Below are 13,170 nucleotides of genomic sequence, written 5' to 3' on the forward strand. Positions count from 1 at the left end.
ATGCATTAGGGTGCCTTGTTGGGGGGATGTTGACGGCCAGGAACAGGTTGCAAGGCATTAGTTAAGCGTACATAAAAAAGTATCTTTTAATGTGTATATTTGCTGCTGGAGGGAGGCCTTTTAGTGTACTAGCACACGAGGTGGTATCTCGGCCCCCGTCTCTCGGGTCCTATCCTCCTGCCAGCAACATGCAATGCAAGATGGATTAAGCGGCCGCGATCGGAAGAAGAAGAAAAAAAGAAAGAAAACGCCCAAGGGCCCATAGGAAGACCTCCATGGTGGCCAGGCACTACGGCACGCACACACACACACACGCAAACCATATCTGTAAGACAGCAACAACAACACAGGGGAGCCACTGACTGTGGAGTGACAGGAACCGCCCCCGCTAGGGCGAGTGGGTGCCGCGTGCTCCAGAACTGACGGGCCCGCTGGGGCGGGAGCGCAGCGATTGGGCCAGCGCCTGCCCGCCCCTGGCATGGTCCGTGTTTCAAAACGGGCGAGTTTAGAGTCTTTGACTTGTCCAACCCGCCGTTGACATTCAAACGTCTTGTCATTGCCTGTCTCTTGTTCTCCCTACCATGGTCCATTCATTGAGCTTCCTATGCGGTTTTTTTTTTCTTCTTCTCTTCCCTTTCTACCTATCCCTCAGGGTCTACCCCCCGTTGCCAACTCGCGCCACGAGCAAGGACCTCCATGGAGATCTTCCCCCCCGTTGAATATACATGATGCCATGGAAGCCACGCACAAGCCCACTCTTAACTGCTTGGGTCTCGTCTCGGAACCAAAGGACTCGCCTTGTGCAACCATATTCGCCTCTCGGCACCGCGTCCCCCTCCTTCTCAAGGCAAACCGAAGCCCCTATCATCTCATCTTCGCTCCGTAGTTAGTCGGGATTCCCCTTGTAAAATGCCCCTCGAGCGTAGGCGTTGGCGGGTAGATGGTGTTGAAACAGACCTCCTGTTCGTCACCAGCGAACAACACCCGTCACATCAAATCCACACATGGCCTCCCCCCCTCTCTCGCATATGCGTACACATGCCTTGAATTTACAACCAGCAAGGGCTCAGGAGTTTGCGCCCCGGCACAGAGAGAGAGAGAAACAAGCCGCATAATGGCAGGGGAACAGGGGCCAAATCCAAAAGTCTTAGCATGCTTCCCAAAGCTGGGCCCCATGTCTTTGTGCGTATGTATGGCCCTCGGACAAGTGAGATAGAACGGACGAGATTGGTCTCCTCGGTGTCAATCCTCTTCCTCGGCCTTGTCAGGCCCAAGTCCCAAGTCGCATTTCTAGCAACCCAAAGAATGTTCCCCATTAGTTGTCCGATGGCCTGGTCTTGGCCTTGGTCTTAGGACCTGGGCTAGTTCTCCTGGCCCCCACCACAAGAGAAAGCTGTAAGCTGTATTTAGCTGGCTGCATTCCCCCATGTGGTTGAGGCTCATGATCTCTTCGCGCATCGGTTGCTTAGTCTTCACCCACGCAGAGGCCCCCCCCTCTCTCTCTTCAAGCCTTTCCCTTTCTTACACGCCCCCACCAGCGGTGGTGCTTCACTTCTTCCGTCCCTTCTACGCTTTACCAGCCCCCAAGAGGCACAGCCGTTTCAATCATTTCGGCTGAAGTTATCGTCACCGACGTCCCGTTCCTTTTTTACACACAAAATCCATACCACCTTGGCGGTTATGCCAAGCCGGTCCAGGTCCTATTGATTAGGGCAACAGCAACCACTTGACCATTACTCATCTTACCATCGTTGTCCAGTTGACGTAACAAGAGTTGAGAATATACCGAGAAACTCACGTCACAACCCCAGCCTCGTAAGCCTTGGCTTTCCATTCCTTTGAACATAAAGACAGACCAGAGAGAAAGGTCGAATCCACTTGAGAAACCAGCCTCACTCTCAACATCTCGATTCATCCCTTTTTTTTGGGATTCCCTCCAGCATCATCAGTCGCACAACGACGTAATCACACTCGAGAGAGACTTTCGTCACTCACTTACACCGTCCACATCGTCATAGTCGGCTCATTCAACCCTCAAAGCATTCTCTGTTCTCTTTAATCAATGAGTTGTTCGGCCTCTTGAACCCTTTTTTTGATTCAAACTTTTCAGACACGCTTCCCCTTTGTGGCCTCATATCAGCCCTTTCACCCTTCCCCTAGTCACGCATCTAAAGCCCTCATACACTTTAGAGAAACGGAAAAAAAAGAAAGAAGGAACCCCCCCCCCCCCCAAGATCACGATGCCTTCGCAAAAGCTCCGATGTGTCTTGGGCGCAGTAGCTCTCTTGTGCTCCGGGCTGGCCCAAGCGCAAAAGTACGTCCTTCACGACAACTTCGACTCCTCCAACTTCTTCCAGGAGTTCAGCTTCTTCGACCAGGCCGACCCCACGCGCGGCTCTCAAAAGTACACCTCCGCGCAGACGGCCAACGACAATGGCCTCGCCGGCTACGCCCGCAACGGCATCTACCTCGGCGTCGACTCCAAGACTACTGGTCAAGGGCGCCAGTCGGTGCGCGTGACCTCCAACAAGGCCTACGATGCCGGTCTCTTCATCGCCGATATTGCCCACATGCCCACTAGCAGCTGCGGCGTGTGGCCTGCGTTTTGGATGTTTGGTCCTAACTGGTACGTGCTAACAAAAAAAACTTGGAAAAAAAGGGGGGGGTGCAAAAGAAAGTACCTCCCGATATGGTCGCGTGTGTGGTTACTAACACTGTGGCAGGCCAAACTCCGGAGAGATAGACATCATCGAGGGCGTCAACACGCAGGAGTCCAACGCCGTCACCCTGCATACGGGCCCCGGATGCACCATCAACAACGACGGCACAGTGCCGTCCACGACGCTCAAGGAGAAGGACTGCAACGCCGGCACCGCCTTTACGGGCTGTGGACAGACTACCGCCAGCAACCAGAACTACGGTGACGGCTTCAACGCCATCGGCGGCGGCGTGTACGCCGTCGACTTCAACCCCCAGAGCATCTCCGTCTGGTTCTTCCCCCGCAGCGCCATCCCCGGCGACGTGAGCTCCGGCAACCCGAACCCCGGGTCGTGGGGCCAGCCGCTCGCCAAGTTCAACGGCGGCTCCGGCTGCGACATCTCGTCGCACTTCAAGCAGCAGAACCTCGTCTTCAACATTGCCCTGTGCGGCGACTGGGCCGGTAAGGTCTGGGACCAGAACCCGGAGTGTGCCGCCCTCGCGCCCCAGTGCTCCGACTACGTCGCGGCCAACCCGCAGGCTTTCACCCAGGCTTACTGGCTCATCAACTCCGTAAAGGTCTACCAGTCCGACGGTGCGAGCCCCGCCGCCGGTTCGTCGGCGCCCGGTGCTCCCCCGGCACAGCAGTCTGGCGGTCCTCCTCGTCCCGGACCTCCTCGGGCTCCCGGGGCTGCCCAGTGAGCGGGGTAAAGCATCGGCATCTTTTGGGAGGCTTTCTTTTTCCTATAGAGCGACACTGCAAAGATCTGGATGATAGACGGTGTAACCCAGCGGCGTTGGGAGGAAGGGATATTCTCCTTTTTTTCTTCTTTTTCTTCTTTTTCTTTTGTGACCACTTGGTCTTGATGATGATATTTACGACAAAAGGCTTCTTTTTTTTCTTGGAATTCTTTTCCAGCCTGAAATCTACTGGTAGATTTTTCTTTTTTGGGAATATTTCGAAACACGACAATGGCAGGCGTTACAGGAAAGACTTTGATTGTCTTTTTTCACGAATACACATGGTTAGGTTTCTGGCTTCGGTCGCGGGTCATGTTAGAATCAGATACCCGTAATTTGGACTATTACCTTGAATTTCTGCGGCTCGACACTTTCCTCGGGTCTGTTTAGTGAACAAACAGTCGTCGTTTCGCCAAGTAAAGTGTAGTAGGTGATCAAACTTGAACGCTAAGCTGACTCAATGCAAACGCTAAGCTGATTCAATGCAAACGAAACTGCCAGACAGTGACGAGAGGTTCATTCTTCTGTAAGCAGAAGCTTAAACACGTGAGCGATGAAAGTTTCTGTTGAACGGTCTGCATCATATCGGCCGGGCAAGTTCCTCCCGGTGAAATGTCTCTCGACTCAGGTAGAAGCGTGTGCATATGCGGGCGTGTGTGTCCTGCCATCCGGAACAAGATTCACTTGACGTCCCGAGATGAGATGTCGTCCAACTTTGAAGGGTCAGCAGCCACTAAGGACGTGCAATTCTCTTATGCCTTCAGGGAACCAGGGACTCGGGAAAGGGCGCCGAAACCAATTAGAATTCCACCGGGAGGGTGTGCGTCCGATCTCTGGTGCGGGTTGCATGAAGTGGCAGAGCCAAGTACTCGAAACACGCTCATTCGGCGCCGTCTGGATGGGAGAGCACGACTCACGAGGGCTATCGCAGCCGAGTGGGATGAGGGCCGCCACGGGGTTGCCTCACATCTGACGATCTCAAGAAGCTTGAATCGAGTAGGACTCTTAAGGGGCTAGAATTTCGAGAGAATGTGGGTTACCATGTGCTGGGCGGCTGATGGTCACGCCCGTCTTCGTTCGCGGAAGTAGTCATCCGAAGAATTAAAAATGGAGAAAGGAGGAAAGAATATGAGTAACAAACGGGTTCAGGGGCCAGGAGATGGCCAAGACGGGAGCGACTCTGGGATTGAAGCTGGTGGGCAGAAAAGTCGATGATGTTTTAGACGTTGAAGGAAAACCCTGGCCGCTGCTGTGCGACCCCGTGTACCTGACGTTAGCGGCCTGTAAAGGGCGTTTTCCCACGCGCAAACTAGTGGCAGGTGGACCCACATTCTTAAGACGGAGCTGCTAAAGGACCGCCTAATTGGGATTAGGTGCCAAGGGTGTGAGGCAGATCCACCATGATCTTCGACAGACTTCAAACTCGCAACAGGCACGCAACCCCGAACTTCGAGCTGCACACATTGCCAGTGGCAGGCCGACAACCGGCTTAGACGTCAGCTTTGAAGGCTTTTCATTGGATCGCGACCCGTGCGATGTAACAAACCACGCTGACAGTCGATCTGATGCTTGGCAAAGAAGCTTGTCCTACCTTACCGAACTAGCCAGGAACCGGCCCTGGCATTTGTGGTCCTTGGCAATCTTGATGCATCTGAACCAGGCCTCATGTTGCACTAGGGCTCGGATGAGACGTCGATGTGCAGTCGTATCACTGGTATTCCTCGCTTGGGCGACTCAGGAGCCAGGACCCAGGCGCTTATGGGATGGTGTTTGTTGCGGGACCTGCGATGACCGTCCTGTCAGGCAGGCAACTAGGCCAGTAAAGCCATGATCGGATGGGGGTTGGAGGGAAGCCGCGGGGTCCAGAGCAACAAGCTTTTTTGCCCAGAAAGCAGCACAGGTTTGCTATAGGAAGTTATTGTATAAGATCCTCCCGCTCGCCCCGACCAACATCTGATTTTCCTTTTACTGTCAACAGCTTCATCCCATCTAAACTCGGTACTAATCCTTTCCCTTCATTCTCGACAGCAGTGCTGCACCATTCATTCTTTGCCGGTCAATATCTTAACTGTAAATATTATAACTCACTATAACTCACATCCTTTATAACACACCGAATCCACAACCAACATCAACATGTACTTCTCCAAGGTCGCCGTCCTCTTCACCCTCGCCTCCACCGGTCTCTCCGCCCCGCTGGATAAGCGTCAGGCCAAGCTTCTGTCTGTCCAAGACTACTCTCAGTTCCAGGTCTCTGACGGCGTTGGTGGAAAGGCTCTTGAGGAGGTTGCTCAGAAGTTCCCCGTAAGTCTTTTTCGTTATGGTATTATATGGAGCATCAATAACTAACATCCCTCAGATCGACCAGATCAAGGCAGACCTCAAGGGCGTGAGCAAGGATGATCTAGCCATCATTCAGGGCGCCCGCGTTGCGGCTGAAGCCGCCGAGACGGATGCTGGCGGCTTCAATGACGCTATCGCCAAGGCCTCCGGCGCTGATGCCGATGCGCTCAAGGTTGGAAAGATCAAGAACAAGGTGCTCAAGCTTCAGCTTGAGGTTCTTGCTCTTCAGGTCCAGCAGGCCCAAGGTGCCGACAACCAGGCCAAGATCGACGCCGAGCAGAAGAAGCTCGACAACAATGTCAAGACCGACACTGCCTCCGCCGGCAAGACGAGCCAGAGTGTTGCCTTCAAGGCCTCGTCAGCACCGGCTGCTGGAGGTGCTAAGGCCGCCAAGGGTGGTGCCAAGGCCAAGGATACCAAGGCCAAGGGCGCAAAGGCTAAGGATACCAAGGCGAAGGATACCAAGACGAAGGCTGCTGCCAAGCCTAAGAAGGCAAAGAACTAATTGGTTTTTTTCCCAAAGGCAAACCTCAAATTGCCCTAAGAGGCATCGTGCGGATGGTACAAGAAGGAAAGAGAAACGGCGTTTATCTTCTCTTGGTTGTGCTGGTAGGATGTCCACGTCATGAAACAACGACTAAGGGAGTTTACGCGCCGGGGAGCCAAATTTCTGATTTAATTCGTGGACTAAGATAATTCAGCTGAAGTTGAGAACCGATAAGTGAGAAATACAAAAATTAAGTTGCGAAGGACTTTGGGTTGCGCTTGCCTTGTTCCAGCCGCGCTTGCGCCGCACTGTATGCCATTGAGACATGGGTGAGCGAAAGTCAGTGTGAGTGGTTGCCTTATTTTACTGTGGCAAGGCTCCTACCCCAAACATTATCTCTCTCACCTTAGTCTCTTGCTCCCCTCTTACACTGAAACACCCGCACCATCAATATTCTTCCGAATTCATCCATCCTTATTACCAGCGATACAAACTTCAAAACCTCAGGCCAAACTAACTCCTTTGAATGATTATTACGCGGCCTTGCCGCATGACGGTCATCACCCAATCACTCAGTAAACCGGGGGCGCCTGGTGGCAACTTCGGCGCTGATGTCGAAACCATCGAATTACCTCCCCATTGGGTGCTTGGTCACAAGTCAAAAGCAAACTGCCATTGAAGACGTTACATGGAAGCAATTTCAAGAGAGATACGAAAGCTGGGCCTACGTATGTCCGACAGGCCAGGTTCCTGATATTAGCAGCACCCAACTGGCCGTATTCGACGACACGGACGACGCGCTTCTGACGTCTCCGCCCTTCAAGAACTACAGGCCTCTTGCCGCTTCAAGATGGATTCGCCTGGAATTCATGGTCACCGGCAGCAACGCAGAGGTTGGCGTTGCCAGGATTTATGCGCTTCCTGACGATATTGACAGGCGACTTGTCGACCGAGCTCGAAGCAAGCTGAAAAGCCTGCGAGGGTCTCTTCTCAACTTACTCGACTGTTCACCCGAAACCTGGAAGGGCCGGATAAATTCAGTACCTATATCAATCACCAACCATTCTGTGAAGGGAGTCGACGCTGGAGATGAGGCCCTTTCACTTTTGCAAATGTTCAACAGTATGCCCTCACCAGACCCAAATCCTAATGCTATCGTCAACCAGGCCGATCAAGAGGCCGCATACGCTATCCTGGCAAGCGAGCTTCCCGGTCTGAAAACCACTCTGTACGATTATCAGCGCCGTTCGGCTGCTCTGATGATCGAGCGAGAGAGCGAGCCGGGCCGGTTCCTGGATCCACGGTTACTCAAAGGGATAGACCAGAATGGTGTTGAGTTTTACTTTGATACCAGCTCTGGTGTCCTGCTTAAGGAGCCCCGGTACTATGACGGTGTCAAAGGTGGCATTCTGGCAGAACAGATGGGTGCCGGCAAGACACTAATTTGTTTATCCGTCATTCTGGCAACGAGGCATTCAGCCACCCAGACGCCTGACATATATCAAGGAAGCGACATTCTCGTCAGAAAGCGCATAGCGTCGCTAGCAGATATGGCAGCGGCTAGTGTCACTCGGAAAGCCGCTCCCTGGAAAACTTACTTCAACGTCTACGGCATCAAGGAAGACTTGGAGTTTCCCAACTGCCTCGCCGCAATCGACCGGAATCCCGGGTTTTATTCTGTTCCAGCCCCCCCTCCGAGACGCCTTCGGCGTAATGCCACAGAAGGGGAACAACCGCCAAGGAAAATCTGGCATAGTCACGCGTCACTCGTGGTTGTCCCCAACAACCTGGTTCAGCAATGGGAGCAAGAAATTAGCAAGCACACTGTTGCCTCTGAAGACCCAGCTAGTCTCAAAGTCCTTACCTTGACCAGCCATAAAGGAGAGATTCCGTCTGCTGCACGGCTGGTAACGTACGACATCGTCCTCATATCTCAGTCCCGTCTCCTGAAGATATACAAGGAGACGTTGATGCATGGGAGCACCTTGTCTGAGGTTCACTTCAAGCGCTGCATCGTCGACGAAGGCCACAAGTTGGGACATTCTAAAATATTGAACAAAAGCGATCTTCTCCTTGCTTTAGACCTGATGTCCATCGCTGCTAGGTGGATCGTGACGGGTACTCCTTCTCCCGGCTTGTACGGTGTGGATAACGAAGCTGGCACAAGTGGCGTCCATGAAGACGGTGCTGCGCTGGTACAGGATACATCCGCAGCGAACACAGAGAAGCAGGATCTTGAGAAGATTGGAGCGATAGCTTCGCTCTATTTGAACGCTCGACCCTGGTCAAACACGTTGTTGGAAACGGAAGATACGACAGCAGACTGGGCTGTATATGTCATGCAGCCCAGGCACAGCTCGAGGAGCAGTGGCCGAAAAGGCGTTCTGCGAGCGACGCTGAACTCTCTGCTTATCAGGCACCAACTGTCTGAGCTCAATAATCTGCTGCCGGCCGTCAACGAGAACATTGTCGTTCTGGAAGGATCGTATCAAGACAAATTGTCACTGAACATCTTTTCGATGATGATTATTTTCAATGCCGTGCAGTCTCAGAGAACCGACATGGATTACTTCTTCCACCCCCGACAAAAGAAGGCCTTGCTTCAGCTACTGCACAATTTGAAGCAAGCTAGCTTCTTCGGTGGCTCCTTCTTCGCGCCCGAGGACATTCAGAAATCACTCGACACTGCTAAACAGTTTTTGGAAGAGAAAAAGGTTGCCATCAGTAAGGACGATGAAGTATTACTCGAGAAGGCCATGGAAATCGCCCGTATTGCCATCGAAAATCCACTCAAAACACTCAGCAACTTCTTCAATGAGATACCCGTGTTTGTTCGAGATTTTCTTCCTAATGATGCGGGGGCGGCATGGTCTTTGGACGAGAAGAATACCAACCCCAGCTGCACAGATGCAGGCATGGTGATGGCCGTACAGAAGCTGATTCGCTCGTCCTTGGGAGATCCGACAAAGTTAAACAGTTTGCTGAACGGTCAACTGCTCGAGGCGGGCCACAAAGAAATGGCCGATCAAGTCAACTCAAGCTCTGAGGTATCACAGGCCGAACGACGACCAACAAGAACGCCATGCGTCCTTGCAGGTAATACTAAACTTGGAGGCGAAAGGACTCCTAAGCATCTACGAGCAAACGCAATTCATGCCGTCAATGGTCCGCCTCCACCAACACTGGAACCCCCTGAAGATCTTAGGAAAGCCGAGCTTGTGTCCACAGTGTCAGCTAAGCTTTCCTACTTAATTGATGCAGTTGCGGAACATCAAAAGCAGGAGAAGATGATCATATTCTATGAAAATGAGAATGTGGCATGGTATTTAGCAAGCCTGCTCGATGTGGTAAGTTCAGTGTCTGATATTTGACATGGAGAAGCTAAGAAGATTATCCAGATACAAGTACCACACCTAATTTATGCAAAAACGCTTTCTTATGAACGCAAGATGCAGTACATTAATACTTTTAATCATGAAGCCGAGTTTCGGTACGTCGGCCGCCTTGTGGCTTCGTCCCAGATGCTAACATTGTTAACAGTGTGATTCTCATGGATTTGTCACAGGCAGCTGTCGGACTGGACATGCGCGCTGCGTCAAGGATCTATTTCATTAATCCAGTTCTGAATCCTCAGATACAAGCACAGGCAATAGGTCGTGCAAGGCGTATCAGCCAGCAGAAGCCTGTCACAGTTGAGACACTTGTTCTCCGAGGAAGCATCGAAGAGGTGATTGTGGAGCGGAAGAAGAGCATGTCCCAGATTGAGCACTGGAAATGCAAGACGATTCTGGATGACCGGCCCATCTACAACTGGATTTTGAACGCCGGGATCATCCCGTTGCCAGAGGACCAAAAGGACAATCTGGCGCAAGCCATTCCATTGAAGCATCCCCAACCAGTATTCGGAGGCGGCTTTGGCCGAGAGCAGCACCCCGATCAAGACCTGATCATGGGGGATGTAGGCCTTGGTTCATCTGTCAAGGAACGTCAACTGGCAGTAAGGCCTCCGAGTGGCTTGAAGCGATCCCCAAGTCCGGGACTACAAACCGGTTCAAACACCACTTCCCACCCTGCACGGAGAGTTCGCTTTACGGAAGATGGTGATAATGCACACGCCGACGTTGTGATGAATGGTGTCTCAAGCAACGCAGGAAATCCGGGGACGGATCACCCAGAGAATGAGAAGATGCTAGCAGAAAAGACCGAAAAGCCCTTGCGCCAGGTACGATTTGCATGAAAACGAGCATATGACCACGTACTGGCATAACAATGTTGGATTTTGGTGATGGGAATGGGGCACTGGCACTCGGTTGGAAAAAAGAAGACCATGCTCACTGATACACGTCGGCGATTAAGGGTGTTGCCAGACTTTGAATATGATGACTTGAACAGTAGCACACACAATGGATCCCATAAGACCAATGGGCCTCGGATTGTTTACCGGCCCATTCACAGGCTAGTCTCAACCCAAACTCAAGGCAGGATTTCAGCTTGGACCATAGTCGTTGGACGTCTGGCCTGGAAAGACAAAAATATAGAAAATGACTACGGCGGTTGTCATAGGGATACTGCGACCACATATGAACCTAAACTTGCTGTTTCTCTGTCGGGAGTTAAGTGAAAAAAAAAAAAAAAGTCTGTGGACTGCCCTGATCTATTCATAGTCGGTAGGGTCAGGACTGCTTGGACGGGCAGGGCACGGTGCCCGTTGGGCCATGCAACACATGTTTCCTTGCCACGAGGTTGTGTTAACGGGAAAGAAAAAATAAAGAACTAGAGCGTTGACAGCGGAACCTGGTTAGCGGACGCATGAGTAGTGGCCCCGGTCGACTAAGATACTGGGACGAACGGACATGTTTAAATAAAGCTCGGACGACATGCACGGTGGGTTTGAACGGACGAGCTGCGCGGCGCACTGCCCTTGCTGAACATAAAGTAAAGGTTCGTGGGTAACTTGTGGGATGTGAGACGGGATAACGATGGAAGAAGATGATACTGGAGATGACCCGCCAATGGGGTTGTAACGTCGATAGAAAGTCAATCAAGGCAGCGGATGTGGAGATCCTGGGACTTTTTGCCGAGACGGCGGCGGCATGCAGCCCGCAACTCTCGCAACACAGGCTCGCTCCATGCCGGGACCGAGATAGCCGGGTGACGGGGTGATGTGGGCATGCAAAATGGAGCATTTGGAGGGTTGATTCAGTCGGCAAAGAGACGATGATGCAATGCGGAGATCTCGGCAGGCGAGCCCCATCGCCCCAGAAACTGAGGCGAAAAGAGGTTGGTTGAAAATCGCAGGAAAGAAAGATCGGGGCTCCCGAACCTCTTTCTACACATGGGAAGCGAGATCTCCACTTACTCCAGGGAGGAGGGAATAAAGAAAAAAAGAAGAAAGAATGATAGGCAAGGCAAGGAAAGGAAAGGAAAGCTCATCCAATGACGCTTGCTTTCCCTTAACCATCCACAACTGTCAACCCGCTCTAGGCTGAGTGCGGGAGGGGCAAACCCGCCTTCCCATCCTTCCAAGTTTCGTGGGTCGTTTTTCCTTCTTTCCGTTGCGCTTCCAACTTGCAAGCAAGCACCAGCTATACACTTGCACCAACGCCGGTAAAAAAATCTGGTCTTGCATCATCATCACCGCACTCGACGCGCAAGCACTGTAGCCAGAAACGAACTTGACTGCACTAGGCCAGGCTCGCCTCCAATGCGAGGACAAAGGGCCCATTGTTCCTGACGCGGTCCACTTCTAGCATTCGAAAGTACAGAGGCTGGTGTTTTTCTTCTCGTTGTGCTGAGTGCGCTAGTTGGGGCTAGTGTAAGCAACAGGGTCGCCCGTTGAAACCAACTCTCACCTGGGCAACGATTAACCTGAAAGAGTTACCTTGCTCCGATCTCTCGGGACCATCCTATCCAGACTCTAGTTGCGTTCTTTTTCCTTCTACTCTTCGGCCTCGGCTGCGGGTGCAGACGAAATGGCCCAGGAAGGCTGCGCACACCCTTCAGCGGCAAGCCTCCCGCATGAACCATTGCAATGAACCGCAATCCTGGATGCGATGGAACCACGAACCAGACAGATGGTCGCTGGACCTGGGCAGAGGGTTACTGCGAACACGGGAAGCTGACGCGGGAAGCGAATGCGTGTAATCTTTTTCCAAGATTGACGAGGCGACTTTGATGCAACCTCAGCACGCGCTGCGACGGCACAGAGCCTTTGATCGATGATCCTCAGGGTGGGGAATAGAGGATAAGACTTTCCGTGTTGTTGCATTTGTGTCCACTTCCTGTTCCTGTTCCTGCTCCTGCTCCTACTCCTACTCCTGATGTTGGAGTTGGCCTTGCTCCTCGCCAAGGTAAAGAAGCAGGGTAAAGAAGGGACGGCACATCCGATACTGCAGCCATGGAGGCTCCAGCCCCGTCCGTGCCATGGAACGAAATCTCGAGGCCGAGAATCCCGTTATGGCTGGCTGCAGCACACCCTAATCATGGTGTGTTTGACGCTGCAAGGCGGGACGGGATCCCCCAACCACTCGCCGGCATGCAAACCAAAGGCATCGCACATCCCATTCGCGGATTCAACGTCCGGACGACAAGCTAGAAAGATGAGACCAGACGACAAGACGGATGTGGGAGCAAGGGCCCAGGACGGTTTCCTATTTGCCCGAGACCACCGCTCGCACACAATCAATCACATCACTCTTGCTTGTCACCTACTCTCGAAGCGTTGCTTCGAATGGACAACCATGCATGTGCAAGTGTCATATTACTGGACGTCAACGTGGTTCGCCGTAACCCCGCGAAACGGCCACGGGGAATGATGGCATATGCCTTGGCTATCTCTGACCAGCTTATTGGCTTCGAGATTCGGGAGTCGTTGTCGTCGTTCGTCTTACGCTCCGCCACCA

General features: G+C 52.5%; 3 protein-coding genes across 3 annotated transcripts; all 3 read left to right on the forward strand.

The window, feature by feature from the left end:
• Positions 1 to 2,240: 2,240 nt before the first annotated feature.
• Positions 2,241 to 3,399, forward strand: CTRU02_205410 (putative endo-1,3(4)-beta-glucanase; the record flags this gene model as incomplete). The annotated part of the gene is made up of 2 exons (XM_036722707.1): positions 2,241 to 2,626; positions 2,724 to 3,399. The coding sequence occupies 2 exons, from the start codon at positions 2,241 to 2,243 to the stop codon at positions 3,397 to 3,399; spliced, it is 1,062 nt and encodes a 353-aa protein (XP_036585604.1).
• A 2,175-nt stretch (positions 3,400 to 5,574) lies between these two features.
• CTRU02_205411 (uncharacterized protein) lies at positions 5,575 to 6,286 on the forward strand (the record flags this gene model as incomplete). The annotated part of the gene is made up of 2 exons (XM_036722708.1): positions 5,575 to 5,742; positions 5,798 to 6,286. The coding sequence occupies 2 exons, from the start codon at positions 5,575 to 5,577 to the stop codon at positions 6,284 to 6,286; spliced, it is 657 nt and encodes a 218-aa protein (XP_036585605.1).
• Positions 6,287 to 6,879: 593 nt separating this feature from the next.
• CTRU02_205412 (snf2 family helicase) lies at positions 6,880 to 10,505 on the forward strand (the record flags this gene model as incomplete). Its single annotated transcript, XM_036722709.1, has 3 exons — positions 6,880 to 9,615; positions 9,667 to 9,758; positions 9,809 to 10,505. 3 exons carry the CDS (start codon positions 6,880 to 6,882, stop codon positions 10,503 to 10,505), a joined length of 3,525 nt encoding a protein of 1,174 aa, XP_036585606.1.
• Between the last annotated feature and the right edge of the window lie 2,665 nt (positions 10,506 to 13,170).

The sequence above is a fragment of the Colletotrichum truncatum genome, assembly GCF_014235925.2.
Source record: "Colletotrichum truncatum strain CMES1059 chromosome Unknown Contig_0003, whole genome shotgun sequence".
In the NCBI taxonomy this organism is placed as follows: domain Eukaryota; kingdom Fungi; phylum Ascomycota; class Sordariomycetes; order Glomerellales; family Glomerellaceae; genus Colletotrichum; species Colletotrichum truncatum.